General features: G+C 41.9%; 1 protein-coding gene across 1 annotated transcript in view; it reads left to right on the forward strand.

Annotated features, from left to right (window-relative positions):
• The first annotated feature begins 242 nt into the window (after window positions 1-242).
• Window positions 243-22184, forward strand: part of SV2C (synaptic vesicle glycoprotein 2C) — a 191956-nt gene continuing 170014 nt past the window's right edge. The window contains exon 1 of the mRNA XM_024125151.2: window positions 243-822. Coding sequence (XP_023980919.1) covers window positions 243-822 — 580 coding nt within the window. The remainder of the gene's footprint in view (window positions 823-22184) is intronic.

Here is a 22184-nt window from a genome sequence, read left to right on the forward strand (position 1 = left end):
CAACCTGAGTGCTCAAAAGAAAGGAAAAGTGAATTCTGTGTCTTAGTTTGTGGGGCCAGTGAAAAGAGACCAAGAATTAGATGGTGAAAAAGACATGGAAAAAAATTAAAAACATCTTCTGTGGTTTTTCTTCTCTTGCAGTTCCATTTTGAACCCAAAGTGGATGATGCTGTCAGGACTGAACCACTGACCAGAGTCTGTGAAAAATTCCCATCTTCTCATTGGCCATCAGTTGAGGTAAGATGGAAGACTCCTATAAGGATAGGACTTCACTGATGAAGGGTGCCAAGGACATTGCCAGAGAGGTGAAGAAACAGACTGTAAAGAAGGTGAATCAAGCAGTGGACCGGGCCCAGGATGAATACACCCAGAGGTCCTACAGTCGGTTCCAAGACGAGGAAGAGGATGATGACTGTTACCCACCGGGAGAAACCTATAATGGGGAGGCCAATGATGATGAAGGCTCCAGTGAAGCAACTGAGGGTCACGATGAAGATGATGAAATTTACGAAGGGGAGTATCAGGGCATCCCCAACATGAACCAAGGGAAAGACAGCATTGTGGCAGTGGGGCAGCCCAAGGGCGAGGAGTACAAGGACCGCCGGGTGCTGGAATCAGAGAGGAGAGCCGACGAGGAAGAACTAGCCCAGCAGTATGAGCTGATAATCCAAGAGTGTGGTCACGGCCGCTTTCAGTGGGCCCTTTTCTTTGTCCTGGGCATGGCCCTGATGGCGGATGGCGTGGAGGTGTTTGTCGTGGGCTTTGTTTTGCCCAGCGCTGAGACAGACCTGTGCATACCAGACTCGGGATCCGGATGGCTAGGTGAGTGCATCATGTCAGAGAGACACATTCTGAAACTGCTTTATTTGTTGAGGACAGTTAACAAATAGAATAAATACTTTTCATATGGAGCCCTGCATTTTTTCCAACATTTGAAAAATTTTAAACATGCAAAGGAATCAAAAGAATGGTACAGTGATGCCCATAGATATCCACCACCCAGATTCTCTAGTTAAGATTTACCGTATTTTCTTTATCACCTACCCATCTATCTATCTATCTATCCATCAATCCCACTTTTATGCTTATGCATTTTGAAGTAAGTTAGAGCAATACACTTTAACTTACACTATTACAAGTGTTGCATTAGTTTCTCCTTTATTAACTTCCAAAGCCATTATATGAAACTTATCTGACACTTTTCTAAATACAGAGGTTAATTCTACAAAACTCTGACTAATGTGATATCAAATTTCAAATTTATCTATAACATTATGGTTTAAATAATTTCGGGACTCTGACAATTTTTATTTTTTCTATAATCTATGTGTATGTTTGCTTATTGGTATTTTTCAGTTACCCTTATTTATAGAATTGTTTCTAGATGACTTTTTCCTTTTCCAAGTTTGTACCTTTTTGCCTACACTGGAAAAACTTCCTTTCCTCATAGGACTTAAAAATCGATTTCGAATCATATTAATATTTAAATTATATGTGTTAAAATAATATGACCTCTCTATAAAATATCTAGAGAGCAGGTTTGATTTTTGTTTTAAAGTTACCATGCACTCAAGGTTCATATTGTTACACAGCTGTAGTTAACATTCCCACTTGCCTATGGGAGTGAAAATGAGAAGGCCAAGGAACATGCGCACAGCAGACTATCCCCAAAGCTTAAGGTCCGCGTCAAACACTTGGTACATTAAGTCATGAGGCCTTTCAAACCCCTTTTGCTCAGCTCACCTCAGAGAACATGTTTATGTGCATGTTAAACCTTTATGTGTTTCAGAGTCTGTGAAAGAAAGAAAGAATACTTGGTGTCTCTGTTTCCAAGGGACTTTTTAAAACTAAAGTTTGAAAAACCAAAGCATACAAATCTTTTTGTAGTTTAGTAACTCTATTAAGTAAAGTTATAATTATTGATGCTGAGAATTTTTCTGTGTAAAAAAAATTAAATGTCATCTATTCACCTGCTCTAGGATAACATAAGAGAGAGAATCATGCGTGAGACAAGGATTTACATCTTGTTTCTCTTATATGATCCACTCCTAGCATTTGTTTCTTTTTTTATTTTTAAATATTCATTATAAATTTTATTTTTTAAAAATTTTTATTGAAATATAGTTGATTTACAATGTGTTAGTTGCAGGTATACAGCGAAATGATTGTTATACATATATATCTTTTTTAGATTCTTTTCCATTATATGTTATTACAAAATATAGAGTATAGTTCCCTGTGCTATACATTAGGTCCTTGTTGTATATCTATTTTATATATAGTAGTGTGTATGTTTTAACTCCTAATTTATCCCTTCCCCCCCTTTCTCCTTTGGTGACAGTAAGTTAGTTTGCTATGTCTGTGAGTCTGTCTGTGAGTTTCTGTTTTGTAAATAAGTTCATCTGTATTAATTTTTTAGATTCCGCATATAAGTGATATCATGTGATACTTGTCTTTCTCTGTCTGACTTAGGCATTTGTTTCTTTAATTTCGTACCTGGCAGAGATGGATCTGTAGAAGCCGGGAGGGGTGAAGGGGAGGGAGTGGGGACGTATATTGCATGGCTTTTGCTGGTAGATTCATTTGTGTGTTCAACTATCAAAATGCAAATCATGGTTCAGAGGAGGGTCCTTAGTTATTTGTCAGATTGATCATTTCAGCATATCTGTTTCATACATAGCACTGTATTTTGTTTTTTGTTTTTTCCTTTGGTGAGCAAGTCTACCCACTGTAAGCCTCGGAGTCAAAATATTTATCACGATTTTGCTCATGGAATATATCAGCAGAATGTTTTAAGACGACAGATAGTTAGAAATACATCTACACAAATATTCAATACCTGCAGGCTTAAATTTAGAGTAGCAAACTTTTCTTGTTATGATCCTAGCTTTTATATTGGAAGCATTTCAGAAAAATCTAAGCTGAGCTTGCCCTTTATCTTCTCTGTGCTGAATGAAAGTGCAGTATCACATGTGGGGCTCCTGTCAGTCTGTCCCATAAACCCATAAACTCTGATGGTGCTACACACCCCCAGGTGGCATGCACAAGTGTAGATAATGCTGGGGAACAATAGGAGCACAGATATTTTCATCTCTTCGTAAATGTTGCCTGCTTTAGTGAATTTAAAATGTGTCCCCAGCAATGTGTGGTTTCACTCCATGTTGTGAGTCCTCCACAGAAGCATTTTAATGGTCTCCCAACTGTGCCTTCCAGACTCGCATTTCAATTAATTTGCCGTTGTAATTTCACTTATAATTGCATTCTAATGAGTCTTTTTTAGACAAGCATGTAAATTGTTTTGCCATTTTCATTTCATCGGATAATAGCTTTGTAATATAATTACCACACAAGTCATAGCAATGGGATCAAAATGCAAGAGAGGAAGATGCATGACCCATGTTTGGTAGCCTTGGGAGGAGATAAATTTGCAAAATAATTTCTCATTTGCCACTAAACATTGTGTCATTTCCCTCAAGGAAAACTAGGAATGAAAAATGCTAACCAATTTATGTTTTAATTTGGGGGGAGATAGCTCCTCTCTTTGTGTTTGCTAGAAGATTGACTTCCAGGTAGTCAAGGGCATACCTTGTGTGCGTGTGTCTGTGCATATGGTCTGTGTGCATATGTAACATTGTTAATCGGGCTGGGAAGAGGTTAGAGCAAATATTTAATTAATTATCTAATGAGCTGTCCTTTGGGGGAATAAGTACCATCCCTTTAAGATAATCCATTTTCTATTGCCAAAGTCTGTTTATTGAGAATTTATTACGTGCAAAGCACAATGTTACCACAGGGGATAATAGGACAAAAAACAAAAACAAAAGAGGGTTTGTGTATCCAAGGAAGTCATAGTCTAGCATGGAGAAACGACAGATGTCTGCACACCACCAGGACAAGGAAGCAAGTATCAATAACCAGAAGAGAAGTGTAAATAAAGAGACTTCAGGCTGGGAGACCACGTAAGGGGTACAGACCTGACTAAGGCAGTGGAAGGAAGGTATGGATTGGAGAGCTGGTCCAGGGGTAGAGTCAGCATGGATCTGGTCATTGGTTAGTTTGGAAGGGGCAGGAAGAGGGCACTTTATGAAAGGAAGGCAATTCATCAAGTTAGGTAATGCAGAGTATAGGTTTTAGCATGAGGGAGAAAGAAGAAAGGTTTAGTTTTAGACTTATCACTTTGAGATCTGGGGGGAGAGCAACCAAAGAAGAGCACCCCATGGGCCACTGCCCATCTGGGCTAAGGTGCCGAGCATTTTGAGAGCCATCTCATTTAAGATGAAACTGCCCACGACCTTAACCAGGGAGAGGGCGGTTTCCTGCCAAATACTACTTGTGGGAGTGGTGGTGAGGAAAATGTCATCAAGGAGGCTGAAAAGCAGCATCCAGGAGAGAGAGGAGGTCCGGAAGGTGCTGGAAGAAGGAAGGGATGTGCGACCCTTAGGTGCTGCCCAGTCTTGTAGTAAAGATTGAAACAGGCTCCTCAGGCCTGGCATTTTAAGAAGGTTTTGGCTGCTACTAATGGTTCTTCCAACAAACACAGCGTGCCAGGCTAGGAAGCTTTTTTAAGGGAAGTCTGTGTATCGAGTGAAGTGACAGTACATCCTCCAGATTCCCAGCCCCGTCACAGGTCACACAGGCATCAAGCATTCTCCCCCCACAGTGCTGTGCCTCACAGCTGATGCTGTGTGAGTGAGCCCTCTCTGACCACATCTTAGTTCCTGTCTAAGAGTAGTTGAGCGGGGCAGGTTGGGTTCTAAGGAAAGCCCCAGGCAGGAAGGATGTGTGGCGGTATCAGCCTCAAGGCATGACCAGGCTCAGCCGCGACCCAGCTCTCGCGCATCAGAGCACAGCAAGCACCTCACTGGCTGCTCTTTCCTTGCGCTCTTCCTTCAGAGGGGGCTGTTTCCTCCTAAGACTCACCTAGTGAAGCAGGGAGCCTAATCATCATTGGTCTACCTGCTTTCTGGATGGGGATCACAAAGCTTAGTCATTTTTAGGAAATAAAACATTATCACGGGGACTTCCCTGGTGGTGCAGTGGTTAAGAATCCGCCTGCCAACGCAGGGGACATGGATTCGATCCCTGGTCCAGGAAGATCCCACATGCCGCAGAGCAACTAACCCTGGGCACCACAACTACTGAGCCTGTGCTCTAGAGCCTGTGAGCTACAACTACTGAGCCCGCGTGCCACAACTACTGAAGCCCATGCGCCTAGAGCCCGTGCTCAGCAACAAGAGAAGCCACTGCAATGAGAAGCCCGCGCACCGCAACAAAGAGTAACCCCCGCTCGCTGCAACTAGAGAACGTCCGCGCGCAGCAACAAAGACCCAACACAGACAACTATAAAATAAATAAATAAATAAATAAATAATTGATTATTTTTTTAAAAGAAAAACAAACATTATCATGGCCAAGTGTTGACTAGTACAAAATAGATGGAATATAATATATTCTAAACCAAAGCATAGTGGGAACTAAGCCTGAACTAAATGATAACTAAACATCATCTAAGTGTTTCTTCTATCATTTATCAATTATAATGCCTAATTTCCACATGGCCTGGTGATTTTCAGGATGAGTTTTGGTAGTGTAGTTGGGACAAAGCCAGATTACTATAGGATTAAAAAGTGAAAGGAGTTAAGCAAAATGGAAATAGAAAGTCCATTTCATTCAATAAGTATTAGTTGAGCACCAACTGTGAGCCAGATACCTGACAAGGTACATCAGGAGATATTCTGATGAGTATATTGTGATCTGTGTCATCCAGGAACTTGTTTTTCCAGTGGGATAAGTACCTTGTGAAGAGATCAATGTAAGTACATTATGTTTTTTCCGTGACAGGTTATTGAGCACAATGCTCTAGAATCACAGAGGAATTCCTTTGGGAAGTGGTAAAAAATTATTCTAGGAAGTGATGTTTAAATAGCGTTTTGAGGAATAAATAAGAGTTTACCAGGCAGAAAAGAGGGAGAATGGCATTCCAGGAAGATGTTAAAGTTGTCAAAGGATCTGAACTTTGTGGGGAATTGTGAGGAGTTCGCCATGACAGGCAGATCTTGTTGGGGCAGACAAGGTCAAGTTGTGGGGCAAATTGTGAAAGACCTTAATACCAAGGCAAGGGGTTTGGGTTTTATTCTGTAGTATGCAAGATGGCATCATCAGACCTGTGGTTTAGAGAACCACCTCTGGCAGCAGTGTGGGAAGTGAATTAGATGGGAAAGAGTTTTATAAAGTCAAATGGACACGAAATCTAAGTCTCTGCTACTTACTTTACATGTGATGATTTGCAAGTAATTGACATTTCTCTGTGACTCACGTCTGTACACCGGGAATAACAGTACTCAATTAGATTGGGAGGATCAAATGGGAGAATGTGTGTATAGCTTTTAGCAAAGTACCTAATATGTAAAAAACCCTAATAAATGATAGTTGCCAGAATAACTATTAGAGGCATGAAAGTCAGTTAGGAGGCTAACAAGAAAGCGCAGGCAAAAAATAGTAGACTCTTGAACTAAATCAGTTAACAGGGTAGGAATTGGGAAACGTTTCTAAAAGAGACATGGCAAGATTTGGTGAATGAGAAAGATGATAAGGAGGGAATTGAGGATGACATCCAAGGGGTTGGGCTTGAGAGGCTGGGCGGGCGTTGGTATGGGCAACTGAGATTGAAGACAGAGAAGGCAGAGCACGTGGGGATACTGATGAAGTCCATTTGGAGGGTGTTGCTCTGATGGGTAGGAGAGTAGTCAGGACCAGAGGATAGACGAGGGAGTCTGAAGAGGGAGGCGAACCATGGAGAACACAGCTAGACAGAAGGCAGAAAATGGCCAAATGAAGGTACCTTTCAGTTTAGCAAGGTGTTGGAGAATCTTTTGGCCCCCAAATATCTGATAGCCAGAAATAAATTCACCTGCATGGGGACACTTTTAAATTTGATGTATATGTTCATTTAGACACTTTGGTTCTGTGTAGCCCTCTTTGGAGATAGTTGGGAGTAGGGGAGCGGGTGGTGATGAGACTGCATCACCAGAGCAGACTCAGATTCATCTCCTACTTATGCAGTTTATGTGAATAAAGGATTCCATAGCCAAACAGCAACCACACAATTTTTAAAGGTATCTTCTGGAATATCAGTGACTTCAGCTGCCACAGTGGTATTACAATAGGTTCAGTGTTTGATAAAGCAGTATTTATGGAGTGGTCATTATGTATGGGCCATGGCCCAAGGCCCTGTAAGGAAACTGAGATGAATAAGACTTGGTTCCTGTTGTCAGGGGAAATCATGGTATCTTGCAGGTGTTGGTGCCTTAGTGATGTAGGCAAATCCTGTTGTCTTAAAGATGAGGGTAGGAGACCTAGGGAGTTCGGGTGACTTGCCTTGTCTGTGGCTAGGTACTGGCTGGGACAGACTATAGAACACACACATACAGAACAACTCCGAATCCCACGCTCCTTTCCAGTTCTCTAATATTTTTCTTTAAAATCCTCCTGATTGGGTTTACTTCTGGAAGAATACAAGGCTCTCAATTATTGGCAAGACTGTGTCACTCTGGTATCTCAAGCAATGACCTAGAAATTCACTTTTTGTTTCTGGACTCCAATAGTATAATCACCTGATGAACTTACACATCTTTCTCCCTTTTCTAAAACCCTAATAGAAGATACCACCTGTTTTTTTGTATTTATAGGAAGCACATAATGGCAGCAGTCACAAATGAGAGATTCGATTGCCTTGGAGAATTAACCTATACAATCAGCCCATAGTGCAAAGTCATCTTAAAGAGGCAGAGTAGCAGAAGTTAAAGAGAAGGAATGTAAGCCCCTTGGGACCAGGGGTTTTTGTCTGTGTTATTCACTATTGTATTCTTCCTGCCCAGATCAGTGCCTGGTACATGGTAGGATCTCAACAAATATTTGTTGAATGAATGAATGACAGTCTCTGAGATCATTAACACTTTAAGACCCCATTGAAGGTATAGACATATCTAAATTAAAATGTGTTATTTTGAATGGGAATGCATCAGTCATGGAGGAACACCAAAGGGAAAGTCATAGATACAGATGTTGGCAGTGCCCTTCTAAATGCTGCTTGGGGTTGGGGTCCCCTGACCAAAGGATTTAACCTGTCTGGTTTGAGGGTTACATGTATTCCTATCGTAGTGAAGGCTGCATTAGGCAGTGTTGGCCTAGAGTTCATGAAGATATGAATCCTATAGCTGAGACCTCTTGTTCTAACTCTATGCTCCAAAGTAACATGAAGACTTCAAATTTAGCTCTCTAGAATTTGCCCATCAGGAATGTGCTTCCCAAAGGATGCCCGTCTTCTTGGCAATTCTGTGGGTTTTTTTTTTTTTTTTAATTAACTGGGCTTTTTCCATCAGTCTATGGTGAGGTTGACTACTGGGAGTCTGCTTCTGAGAGATGGATCTCTCCTTGGTGTGCTGACATGTCTGGTTTCTGAACATGTAGAACCAAGGTCCAGACCAGGATTGGGAGGAAGTCGCTATCACCCTGGGAGGCCTACTTGGGTCATCACCTGGGTTTCCCAGAGAAATATCCCATCTGCAGTACATACTAGTTTTCCTTTAAAACATCTACAATAATGGCTAGATTTGATTGGCATATTGGGCAAAAGCAGAGCTAGACCAAGAACATTTAAAGCATTAAGAAGAGTATATTTCTATGTATGGAATTTTACTTGACCTTTTTTTTTTCATTTTTGGAAGCTCTTGAAAGTTTTTAAAATATTTCTAAATCTAGAATAAATACAGATTTTTGTGAGTTTATGATATATTTCTGGCTAGGAATGGAGCAGTGATTTTCACTTTACTCAATATTTTGCTATCAATCATTTCCAGTCAGACTCTTTGGCATTCCTGTATCTCCCATTGACAACTGTAGTGTTCATTCAACAGAAATTTATTGAAAAAAAGAATTAAAATTAAAGAAGACTCAATAATTTATTGCAATTATATTCCTGGGTCTTATTTCCTTGGGTCTTTTACATCACCTACTATGTGACAAGCACTGTTTTAAACTCTAGAGATACGATAGTAAATAAAACAGAAAAAAAAGATCTCTGGTAAGCCTTAAGCATGTCTTTTAACCTCTTTTTATAGTTTTTACTTGGATGGTGTGGAATTCCTTAGAACATACAGAATTCTCTCTCTCTCTCTCTTTAATTTTCATTTACCACTTATAGAAAGGGTAGTTTCCTTGAAGGTTGGGCTGGATGGATATGACTTGAACTGAAACCTAATTTCTTTCTCCATCCCTCCATATGGTCCCTTATTCCTTTAGCTATTAACAAAACAACTAGTTTGCTGGGATTTCTAGCTGCTTTATATCTAGATGTCTGTATTTGTGGGGGAAGAAAAGCTTCACGTTTCTGAGATCCCCTTTTTTAAGTCCCATTGACTGTTGTTTACCACTAGACTGCCAGCAGAGTGTAGTGACTTCCTCCCTGTGTACTTAGCATCTTTCCAGGTGTGTATCACCCCTGCCCAGTGCTGCCAGGGGACCAGCATATCCAAGCTGATAACAAAGAGTGATGCAGAGTTTTTCCTCTTTTAGCTTTATTCTAAGATTTTAATCATTTGGCATCTAGGTGTGCTCTTAAAACCTGTAGCTTTATACCCTAAAAGTGTACGCTGCAGGTTTCGGGATCCGCAGCTCTACAGCCTGCCCGATCGCATTGTTCTCTACGTCTGCCTCTGTATCTTGGAGGGAGGTTTGATCTGTGTTGTGAGTGCGCCCTCTGGCTCTGTTTAGCCTCTTGCTGTCATAGTGATCCTAATTGGAATTAAAAACTTATTATTGACTCATAGAGAATATCCTGTCCACCAAAACTAACAAAATCTTATTTGGATTCATTATTGCCAAATGGGAAAAGAAGACTCAATAATTCATTGCCATTATACTCCTGGGTCTTATTCCCTTGGGTCTTTCACACGCTACTGGGAAAAGAGAGGTTTCTGACATATGAATGGAGTTGGACTAAGTAACCTGAAAAGATTCCTCCATCCAAGGAGTCTACAGGAGAGGAGTGAACAGAAACTCCGTGTCGCATTCCTGAAACTCGCCAATAAGTACGTTCTGGGACTGTGAAAGCGTGATAGTACATGCCCTCTGTCACCCGGATGGTTCCTGAGGGATTTCCCACAATACAGCTTTGAACCTGAAGGCTGATTCTTGCATCCTGAGTCCCTATATCGCTATGTCCTAGATTATTCCTGGGTGAGGATTCTGATCCACTGGGAGTACTGGCTTTACATATCCTAATTCAGTCTGGCACTAACAGTGAAGGCACTGGAGAACTTGGTGATGTGTCATCGGATTAGGGAGTCTGTTAATTGTGGACTTAGGTTTAAATAAGGCAGTCAGAATTGTAAATCATCCAATAACTGGATCAAGCCAAATACAAATAATACAGACTTGTAGGTTTGAATTCTAAACACCAAGATGCAACTGCACCTTTTCATGGGAAATCTAATGTCTCAATATTCTCACATAACAAGGGCTTTTATAGGACTTACGTTTTCTGCAGAATGCTTCAGAGAATAGGAAACGATTTGATTACATTCATCTTGAAGCATTAGTCTGATGAATTGCTGATGTACGTATTCCCAACCCACGTATTTGCAAACTGACGTTCTTACCTTACACTTTGAAATTTCTTATTGGTCTTTAAGGTTGTGAGAGGAAAAGTAAAAGAGGTCCTTGGGTATAGTTCTTACCTTCAATTTCAAAACTAAGGTCTGTAATCAAATACAAAGTGATCGGCAAACAATGACTTCTTCCAATGAAAAATTTTAAATGTAAGGAATTTGCTTAAAAATAAAATGTAATGCTCCTTAAATTATTTTCATATCTCTCTGTTAAAGATGGTGAAGATGATAAATTTTATGAATATTTTACCACAATGAAAAAAATGCAGTCTTCTTGTGCATATTAGGAATGAGCAAATATTTCTCAATATTGGAATATGCTTATTTCTACCATTAAATTTATTTTTTTACTCTCAAGACAGAGTCTGGAAAAAGAGAAGCTGACAGCTGAGAAAACTGTTGCAAATCCTGATGAAAGTAATTTCCATAGGCAGCTTACTTTGTGGGGCTGCCATGTACAGTTGTGCAGGTTGTGACCTGCACAAAGACACCAGGCTGGTGATGAAGGGGCTGGAATCTAGCCCTCCTCTACTCACCAAGCCAATCACCCAGGCTGGGGCTATTTCCACCTACCTGGAGGAACGGTTGACTTTCTAATTCTTCTACTCCAAAGAGGTTCCTTTTGTCATTCGTCCACCCAGATGAGCACCTTTTCCCAGTCACACAGAGGTGCCTTTTGCGCCTGGAGGCTCTGTCACTTGGGGATCAACATTGGGTAGTGAGGAACTTCAGGAGATACAAAGGAGAAGGGAGATAAGAAACCGTGGTCTTACCCCTCCAAGAACTTAGGGCAGATTCAGAATATTCAAAAGAGTAAAAAAGATCAAGGGGAAAGTATAACTGAAGTGCAAATATAGGGACTTCCCTGGTGTCACAGTTGTTAAGAATTCGCCTGCCAATGCCGGGGACACGGGTTTGAGCCCTGGTCTGGGAAGATCCCACATGCCACGGAGCAACTAAGTCCGTGCGCCACAACTACTGAGCCTGCGCTCTAGAGCCCGTGAGCCACAACTACTGAGCCCACGTGCTGCAAGCACGAAGCCCACACGCCTAGAGCCCCTGCTCCGCAGCAAGAGAAGCCACCTCAATGAGAAGCCCACGCACCATGACGAAGAGTAGACCCACTCGTGACAACTAGAGAAAACCTGTGTGCAACAACAAAAACCCAACGTAGTCAAAAATAAATAAGTAAGTAAGTAAATAAGTGAATGAATGAATGAATGAATAAAAAAAGAGAGAAGCCACTGCAATGAGAAGCCCACACACCGCAATGAAGAATATCCCCTGCTCCCCACAACTAGAGAAAGCCCGCAAGCAGCAACGAAGATCCAATGCAGACAAAAGAATAAATAAATAAATTTATTTTTAAAAATAAAAAATAGGGCTTCCCTGGTGGCGCAGTGGTTGAGAGTCCGCCTGCCGATGCAGGGGACGCGGGTTCGTGCCCCGGTCCGGGAAGATCCCACGTGCCGCGGAGCGGCTGGGCCCGTGAGCCATGGCCGCGGGGCCTGCGCATCCGGAGCCTGTGCTTCGCAACGGGAGAGGCCACAGCAGTGAGAGGCCCGCGTACCACAAAAAAAAAAATAAATAAAAAATAAAAAATAAAATGCAAATATAACTCTATAAACGTTCACATAAGCAGTTACAGTTGTTGGATTTTAAGCTCACTCAGATTAGTAGGAGGTTTATTTTAGCACATCACGTGTCAAACTGTCAGACTAGCTTAAAATATTTGGGAAATGTTGAGAAATGAGGGACTGCCTTTTAATGCCTCAGAACGATAGAATTGGAGAGAAAGGACCTAGAATGGACTTAGGGCTGTGAAAAACGCTTCAATCAGGGGGCTTCAGTCCCACTCCTAACCAGGGAGCATGTGTGTATTGGTGCCCCAGAAGTTGCTGACGTTTATTTTTTTGGAAAAAAAACAAACAGAAAACGACATTTACAACTTCCATCAATCATAGGTTTCATTGTCTTAAGGTTCCTATTTCATTCATTCCAAAATCTGACACCAGGAAGTTTCTCTCAAAGGAATGGGGTGGAAACCCCTTCAACAGTGTGATCGAGTCCCTTCCACCTGGGGCTTGTGTTTGACTCAGCAGGACTGGGAGGTGCTTGGCTTCTGTAGAGTCACCAGCCTGCCCTCTGTGTTGAGCTGAGAGAGAGAGCATAGCCTCCTCTTTGCATCCTTTGGAGACAGGCTGGTGCTCCAGAGACTCTGGGTGGAGATCTCGGAATCTCTGAGTCCCAGAGCCCCAGGACACGGGGGCTGGGGGAGTGAATTTACATATCTCATCTCATCTTGATCATAGCTAGGTTTTCCTTCCAACACTAACCTGTGTTTCTGGCATCTCAAGGGCAAGGAGCAGAGCAAAAATTAGGGGAGTGGGCATATCAAAGACGTGCTGCCCTTCAGCCCCCAAAGGAGGGTCCTTGGGTGGAGGACAGGATGGGGTTCCCTTGGGCGTTGGGGAATCGAGCATGTGACAGGCTCGATGCATGTGCTTTGCCCACTTTGTCTGCCTGTCTCAGGTTTGCGTTCACGCAGTCTCCTCTGGTAACTTTGCACCATTGTCCTCAATAACTGACATCAATATAATTACCATTTAAAAAGAGAGAGAAGGCTCTGCTTTAGGACAGTGCACCCTGCTAGTTGTGCCGCTGATGAGGGAGTTCTTACCTACATGTAAGAGCCCCCCACCCTGCACTGTGGCCAGGCTGGGGCTTGGCAGAGTGGTCAGCGCCCATCTGTACCATCACATCGGCCCAGCCACATCGTGGAAAAGGAGGGAAGGAGAGCAGCTTCTCTCCTGAGGCCCAGGGAAGCGCTCACAGAGAGCAGGACTGAGCCTCACCACCGACACTTTTGCAGGGCATCTCCATAGCACCCTCAGTTAGTGCCTGGGAGAGGAGTTCTGTTTAGGTACCTAGCATAGTCTCAGGCTCGCAGAGGGGAAGTTAAAGGGGCTGCTTAGCATTCAGTGTACACTTGGTGAAGTTGGGAAGATGTGAAAGTTGGAATTTCTCTGCCTCGTGTGGGACGTTAATAAGGTGCTTTGAAGTAAGTGCTGGAGCACAGCTTTCTTCTAAGAGACAAAGATTTGTTGCTGTTTTTCGGAGAAAGAGGCATTTGGGGAATATTTCTGTAGCGTTTGAATTACCAAAGATCAATACACAAAATAAATTATGTTCCCGAATTAAATTATGTTTCTTTTGGTATTTAAATTTAGGTATTTACGATGTCCAAAGGGAAAAGAAAAAGTAGTTTTAAGTAAAATCATTACCAAGACTATCTTAGGCCTTGGGAGGGATTTGTGTGAACCAAAGTGAGAATGAAATCTGTGTGCCCCCTTTTCTGCGAAAATGCTGACACCATGTGACATAACGGCACAGTTAATATGAACATAACGTGCCCATCAGAGAGAGGAGAGAACCGATGGTGAGAGGTCAAGTTTAAGCTCCCAAGCAAGATTTTAGCACGGGGTCCTTTTACGCTTCCCAACGACTACATAAAACCAAATCTACCCAAGGGAGCTCTCCTCCCCTCCTGGGAGATGTGGTACCATTGTCAGGAGGGGGAGAGCAGGACATGGGGCATACTTGGGAGAGCTTTGGGGAGGATTGGGAGAGGATTGGGGAGGGTGCTTTCACCTCCGGATTCAAGAATCCAATTTACCTTTGTGGCCTTCTGTTTGAACCTTCCTCCCAGCACTCGGGGACCATCCTTGGCTTCTGTAGGCTCAGTCAGGTTGGCGTAGCAAAGATACTTCTACCACACGAAGAAATCTTCTCCTAGGGATTCAAGTGGACCATGAGAACATGTTGTGTTACACTCTCTGTGAAAAGCAAGGCTACTGTCACTCCAGCCCGATGCTTCCTGACAGTGATTGAACTAATGTGTAAAGAAGATTGTGACCGCCTGGCGGGGTGGGATAGGGAGGGTAGAAGGGAGGGAGACGCAAGAGGGAGGAGATATGGGAGCATATGTGTGTGTATCACTGATTCGCTTTGTTGTGGAGCAGGGGCTGACACACCACTGTGGGGCAATTGTGCTCCAATGAAGATGTTAAAAAAAAAACAAAAAAGAAGATTCCACCTTAAGGTGGAGTCAGCATCTCCCCCTTGTTAAGTTAAAGAGGGAAATGGATGGACGGGAGGAAGCTGCGTGGTGGTTAGTGACATCAAAAATTGGAAGGAAGGATGATAAAGAAATTGGATAATAAGAAAAAATAAAATAAAACAAGAAAACCAAGTAAAAAGTAAGCCAAAAAAGAAATTTTAAAAAGAAAAAAATTAAGTTCTGATACATGCTACAACATGGATGAACCTTGAAAACATGCTAGGTGAAATAAGCCAGTCACAGAAGGACAAAAGATTGTGTGATTCCACTTATATGATTTATCTAGAATTGGCAAATTCATAGAGACAGGAAGTAGATTGGAATTACCAAGCGCTACAAGGAGAGGAGAATGGGGAGATAATGGTTAATGGTTATAGAGTTTCTGTTTGGAGTGATGAAAGAGTTTGGAAATAGATGGTGGTGATGGCTGCATGGCATAGTGAATGTAATTAATGCCACCGAGGTGTACACTTAAACATAGTTAAAATGGCAAATTGTATGTTATATAAATTTTAACACAATACAAAAAGGGAAAAAAAGAAAACAGGAGGAAGGAAATCATTTGGAGGTGTGCCCAGTCATCCTCAGAGATAGATGGAGTTCACCTGTCTCCTGTGTTTGAGGAGATGCTGGAACTGGCCGTGAGTCCTATACAGATAAAAATGCAATAGCAGGGACTTCCCTGGCGGTCCAGTGGCTAAAACTTCACCTTCCGATGCAGGGAGTGCCGGTTCGATCCCTGGTGGGGGAGCTAAGATCCCACATGCCTTGCAGCCGAAAAACATGAAAAAGAAGCAATATTGTAACAAATTCAATAAAGACTTCTTAAAAAATGCAATAACAGAACAGCTTTTCCTGCCATGTTTCTTGCAGCTTCACAGGAATCAGGGCCTGATGGGCCCCCCATTCTTTATCAGTAGCAGCTGCGCCCTGTAGCTTTTTTCCTGAGGGATTCCTGAGTAATTCTGGCCTGGAGTTGGCTGTAATGGCCTCTCATGTAAGAATATTCTGGACTGCTGAATTTCTGTTGAGCCTCCTGGTAAATACTTAAGAATGTAGGGAGGGATTTAGGGTGGATCAACTAGGCTACTTAAAAATCAGAGGGGAAACAAACAAAACCTAAAACATTCTGGAGGCAATTTTTAGTTCACCTGGAGTCAGATAAATAATCATTAGATTAAAAACTGTCACTTCGCTGATGTAACTTTTTTGAGAAGTGAGGTGTTTATTTTTGGTAAGTAAAATAGCTTACCTCTTCTGGACATTTCAAATACCTGGTACAAAGCTTACCTCTTCAAAAATCAAAGCGCTTCCTGTTTAAGCCTGTTTTTTTAAATGGAAATCAAAGTGTTTTATATGATATCTAAATTTACCATATATATTTAAATGCTTCCTGATGATTCAGGATGTTCATTTTTATTCTTTATACTTTGTTTCTTCTTTACCCCTTTCTGTTTCCCTGTCACTGTTGCTATTTTAGCTGTCTTTAATTCATCTCCTGATGTTTCTGTGCTGTGGATTAGGAAGCTAAATAGCGAGGCTTATTAAGAATTATGTGTTAGTTGGCCATAAAAAAGAATAAAGTAATGCAGCAATATGGATGGACCTGGAGAGTATCATATTAAGTGAAGTAAGTCAGAGAAAGACAAATATAATATGATATCACTCATATGTGGAAACTAAAAAAAAGATACAAATTAACTTATTTACAAAACAGAAATAGACTCACAGACATGGAAAACAAATTTATGGATACCAAAGGGGTTAGGGTGGCCAGGGGAGAGATAAATTAGGAGTTTGGGATTAACAGATACAAACTACTATATATAAAATAGCTAAATGACAAGGACCAACTCTATAGCACAGGGAACTATATTCAATATCTTGTAATAACCTATAATGGAAAAAATCTGGAAAAGAATATATATATATGTATAACTGAATCACTTTGCTATACACTTGAAACTAACACAACATTGTAAATTAACTATACTTCAATTTAAAAAAAGAGTTATGGGAAATAAGAGCAAATAGACTGTGATTAGGAGAATTGATTGATTTTACAACTGAGCTTTGCACCAGGTATTTGGAATGTCCAGAAACCAAATTCTGTGTTCTGGCAGAGTAGGCATTGGAAGGACATTGGAAATTTGGCTTTTGTTGTGTTACAAGATATCTTCTGTCCAATTGCAAATAGCTCTCTGTAAATAAGGCTAGGGCTCAGCTGTGCACCAGCTATTCCTTCAAAAAGAAGAGTCAAGTAGCTGGTTTAAATTATTTTTATGGGTCAGGGCAGGGTATAAATAAATAATTTAAGAGTTTAGAATTAATACAAAATAAATTTAAGATTTTGGAATTTTAACTTCTTTATTCTTCATGACATGATGACTAGCTATGACTACAATCCTCTGGCCTCCCTTCCTAAAGGGTCTTTGGGATGGAGATTCTTGTCCCTGCAGCCCACTTGCCTTGTCTTCTGATCATTCCTAGGAGTAGGGGGTGGAGGGCTTGGGTCACATCATGTCCCTGCTCAAAAATGTTAAGTATAGATTGATTTAAACTTCTTAGAATGGCATTCAAGCTCTCCACAGTCTGGGCCTAATCTATTTTTCCAGTCGTATCTACCACCAACTCCCCTGCCCCAGATATTCCGAAGTCAAGTGTAGTTAGGGTTGCCAGATAAAATACTGAATGGCCAGTTAAATTTGAATTTGAGATAAATAAAAAATAAATCATATTTTAATATAAGTATGTCTCATGCAATATTTGGTATATACTTATGTTTATAATTTGTTTACCTGAAGTTCAAATTTAACTGGGCATCTTGTGGCTTTATTTGCTAAATCTGGCAACCCTACTTGTAGTGGTGATGACAGGAGGGCTTAGAGTTTGTTCTTTGCCTTCTGTGTGTCAGGCCTCATCTACATCACATTAATTTCATGATCTTATTTAACCAAAATTATATCTGATCCCAGACTTTCTGAATCAGTGCCATGGGATGACCCTTGGAAACTGTATATGTTGTATAAGCACCACAAGTAATTCTTACTCAAAGGGAAGGTTCAGAAACACTGTGATCTTGACCAGTGCTTCTCAGACATAAAAGTGCAGACAAGTCACCGGAGGAGACAGGTGTTGATAGAGCAGACCTGGAGTGGGGTCTGAGATCCTTTTATGCTAACAAGCTCCCAGGTGATGCTGGCACTGCTAGTTTCAAACCCCTCACTGAGCAGCGCTGTCTTAGGCCCCCCAGCCAAGAAGCAGCAGCATCCCTAACAGTTATGATAGAAAGGTTCTAAATGATATTATGATTTAAAACAATGGAAGGGGTACATGTAAATGGGACTGATTTCCTTATTCATTAATATACAGTAACATCCATAGACAAGGGAGCATTATGTGCCATTTTTGAGGGAGGATTTTTTGTTTTTTCCAAAGACTAAATGTTTTATCGAAAGCTGAGGGAGGCACAGTTGTTTTTTCCTCCACAGAAATGGGTATTTGGCTTCTTTAGGCTGGTCTTTCTCCTACACAGTGGGGGGCATCACAGTCCCTAACCACATTTACAGCTCTGCGTCCCAGCATGGACCCCAGATGTGCAGGGCACAGTGTGACTCTGCTTTGTAGAAATAGTTTCTCAGTGCCAGAGTCATGGTGATAAAACTATAATGTGACTGCAGGTTTTTTCCCCTCCTATCTACATGAAATTTAATGGCTTTTCTGAGAGTAGCTGAGTTGTCTCAGCAGAATCGAGTCAAGTCAGAAATATTAAAAATACTACTGTGTCAGAAGAACTGATTGAAAGCTAAAAGAGTTAGCCAAACTGCTAACAGGGACAAAAGGAAATCCTGCTGTGGGAATCAACTCATCCATAAACATATACACCGGAGTAGAGGCAGATTATATATGTGAGGTGGTTGGCTTCTCAGAGCCCTGTATCTATTTATTTAATTATCTATTTATTATTCCAATTAATAGATTAGAGATGTCTTTGTGGAATGCCACCTTTCAAAACTTAGCAGTTCTCACCCAGAAAGAAGACTAGCAGGGACTTATCCATTCATCCATCAGATTCTCACTGAGTCTAAAGACACCACACTGTGCTCTGCATCATGGCAAATACAAAGCTCAACCAGACAAAACCCAGGGCACAAGACATTTGTCACCAAAATGATATGGGAACCAGAGGACTGAGAGATGAATTCTGTTTGAGGGAGGCGTGGATTGGAAAAAGTCTTCAGGAGATTGTGGCATTGGAGCCAGGCTTGGAGTTGTGGGTAGAATTTGGGCTTGCAGAGATGCAGGTGGAGAAAGGCTGTTTCTGGGAGAGAGAATAGGCTGAGCAAAGGCACAAAGGCAAGGAGATCTTAGACTGAGTATTGGGAGTCAAATGTTGTTCAGTTTTGTTAAAGTGGAACATACACAGAGGCGAGCAATTGGAAAGGTGGCTGGGGGCTACCCGTTCATGAAGAGGTTTCCGGGAGTTTCTTCTGGTGCAGATGGGGAGCAGAGAAGTGATCTGGTGCGAACTCTCCCTTAGGAGACTGGGCGTTTGGACTGGATTGGAGAGGACCGAGGTGAGGAGCGGCTAAGATGCATTTGAACTGTCCAGACAATAGGTGTCAAGGGCCTGACTGTGGGTGATGGCAGACAGACTAGAGGGGAGAGGGTGTTTCCCAGAGAATTCCGGAGCCTTCACAACCGACTAACCATGGGAGCAGGGAGGAGGAGCGTATCGTATGGTACTGAGGCTTCTTTGCCAGGTGTTGTGTTTGGGGCAGTGCCTTAAACAGAAATTGGAGTGCTGGGATTAGTGGGGAGGTGAGTGGGAGGAAGAAAAACTAGTTTAGTTACTTGTACTATAAGCACAAGAACTGAGACTACCCTTAGCACATAGCGCAGAGCCTGGCGGTAAATGGTACCCAGTGAATTTCTGTTGAGTTTGAGAAGCCAACCAAGCTGCTTAGGAGAAACTGGCCAGGAAAGCATTTGGAAGTGGGTTCTGAGGCTTGATGGGGAAACTAGCCCTAGAGATGGGCATTGAAGACATCTTTGAACAGAGATGCAGAGCACACAGGAGACAAGCGAGTTTTGGAGGGGATAGCATGAGGAGGAGGGGGGCTAACACAGAATGCTTTTGTGCATTTTTTGTGAATGCTTAGGAGGGGAGAGGAGAAAAGTCATAAAATAAACGGTTTGAATGATAGGAAAAGTCTCTTGCCTAGAGACCGAGGGCAGAAGAGGTGGTCATAACTGACTGAGGAAAGGACTTTGGCCGTGGCAGTGAGAAAACTGTTCTGGAGAGTGGAAAGGACAGACATCAGAGTAACTGCTAAGTGGAGTTTTAATGTATATTTTTAAAGGGAAGGAAACAAATCAGTGTTAAAAAAAATTGGTCATAAGGTACTATGGTATATTTGTTTTGGATAATACTGCTAATAACATAATTACACCATAGACTGGAGCAGCTGAAAAACTATTACTCATCTTCTGCAAAGGAATAGTTGCGGATTTGCAGCCGTTATCTCGTACTTCTGCGTCAGCACATGCTAATAATCACGTCCGGAATATCTATAGGAGATAAATTGGCAAACCAGAAGCAGACTGGGTTACCTGCTGCTATCTCATTTTGTTTATTTTTCCAAATTGAAAACTGCGTCAGTTACTGGTACCTCTGGATTTAAGAGTAAAATGAACTTTGCCATAATGGTCCCATTTAAGCAGTCAAATAGCAATGATAAAACGGTACAGAATTGCTCAGGGCAGGTGTGCAGAGGGGGAAAAGCAGCTACCAATTGACCACTCCCTAGGGCTGAACTGACTCAGTCAGAGGATCCTCTAAGACCACACACCACAAATTTACCCACTAGGTTCCTGCTGGATCAGTAAAGAAGCTTCCTGTCCCCTTCCCCCCTCCCCTCATTGGGCACACTATATTTATAATGTAGGGACCTAGGCAGAGATGCAGTTAACAGTCATGTGATGGTGGCCCCTGCAGATTCCTACTGCACATCTTACGGTGTATGGGATCACAGATCGTATTTTCTCAGAGTCACAAGGCAATGTATTGTTCCCCCAGAGATGCAGTTTTCCCCCCTTAGAGAGAAATAAATTCTATATTTGTGACATGGAAGCTCATCCTGGCTGGACCACTGCGAAGCCCAGGAAAGGCCAGGGGATTGGCAGGTTCTCCTCAGGGTGGGGAAGGTACTTCCTCTGACCCCCCTGGGGCATCCTGAGATGCTCCTCTTCGGTAGAGGGCCCCAGCACTTCCCCCAGCTTAGAGTCTGAGAGGAATTCCTGTGCAAGGCCTCTTTCCCTAGGCTTCCTCTCGGCACATGGATTGACTCCTATGTGCCAGGTTCCAGACCAGGTACTGGAGCTGCAAAGACGTGGTCCTTGCTTTTGGACACTTGCAGGCTAGAGAGGGAGGCAGACATATTGGTTACAGATGCTCTAGCAGGGAGATTCAACGGAAGGAACAGTTAGCACTCTGAAGGGTAGGACTAGAAAGATTTAATAGAAGCAACCCTACACTTTGCTGATGATTTCCAGACATGTGTCTTCAAATGTCTGGTTTTATGTTTCCGTTAGGATGTGAAGGAAGAAACACAAGATGAACAAAGCCTTCGAGGTAGAGCTGGATTTGAATCCTACACCTGACATTTAGGAGTTTTGTGACTTTGGGCATGTTTCTTAAACTCTCTGAGCTTCAGTTTACTAATCTGGAAAGAGAAAGTAAATAGTATCTTTATCTTGCAGATTCTTTTCTTTTTTCTTTTTAACTGTGATCATCACTTTTCCAGAGCTTCTCATCCTCTGTTCCTGATCTGGCGGTGTCAGTAGGCAGACAAGAATAAGTGGGGTGAAGGCTTTCAAACTGTTTTAGTGACTTGCTAGTAGTCATGGACTTCTTAAAGCTAACCTTAGGTGCCCTGAAATGTTTCTTCTGTCCTTGTACCAGTCAAGTGCAAATAGCTTACAGCCAGTTGTTAGTACAAAATGTCACCTTAGAGAGTTGCTGTGAGAATTAGAGACAATGTATGAAAAGCACCTGATACTGGAACAGTACTAGTAAATTCACCTCCCCATCACTGACAAACTCTGCCTTAGCAAATTTTTAAGTATGCCATACAATATCATTTACTATATGCACCATGCTGTGTAGTAGATCTCTAGGACTTATCCATCTTGCATAATTGAAACTATGTACCCTTTGATTAACACATCCCCAATTCCCGTCACCCCAGCTGCTCTTAACCACTAATCTACTCTCTGCTTCTATGAGTTTGAGTATTTTACTCCTGATGTAAGTGGAATCATGTAGTATTTGTTCTTCTGTGTCTGGCTTATTTCACTTAGCATAATTTTGTTTTTTTGTTACTAGCCATCCTACC

This window comes from Physeter macrocephalus, chromosome 8, assembly GCF_002837175.3.
Source record: "Physeter macrocephalus isolate SW-GA chromosome 8, ASM283717v5, whole genome shotgun sequence".
Classification (NCBI taxonomy): domain Eukaryota; kingdom Metazoa; phylum Chordata; class Mammalia; order Artiodactyla; family Physeteridae; genus Physeter; species Physeter macrocephalus.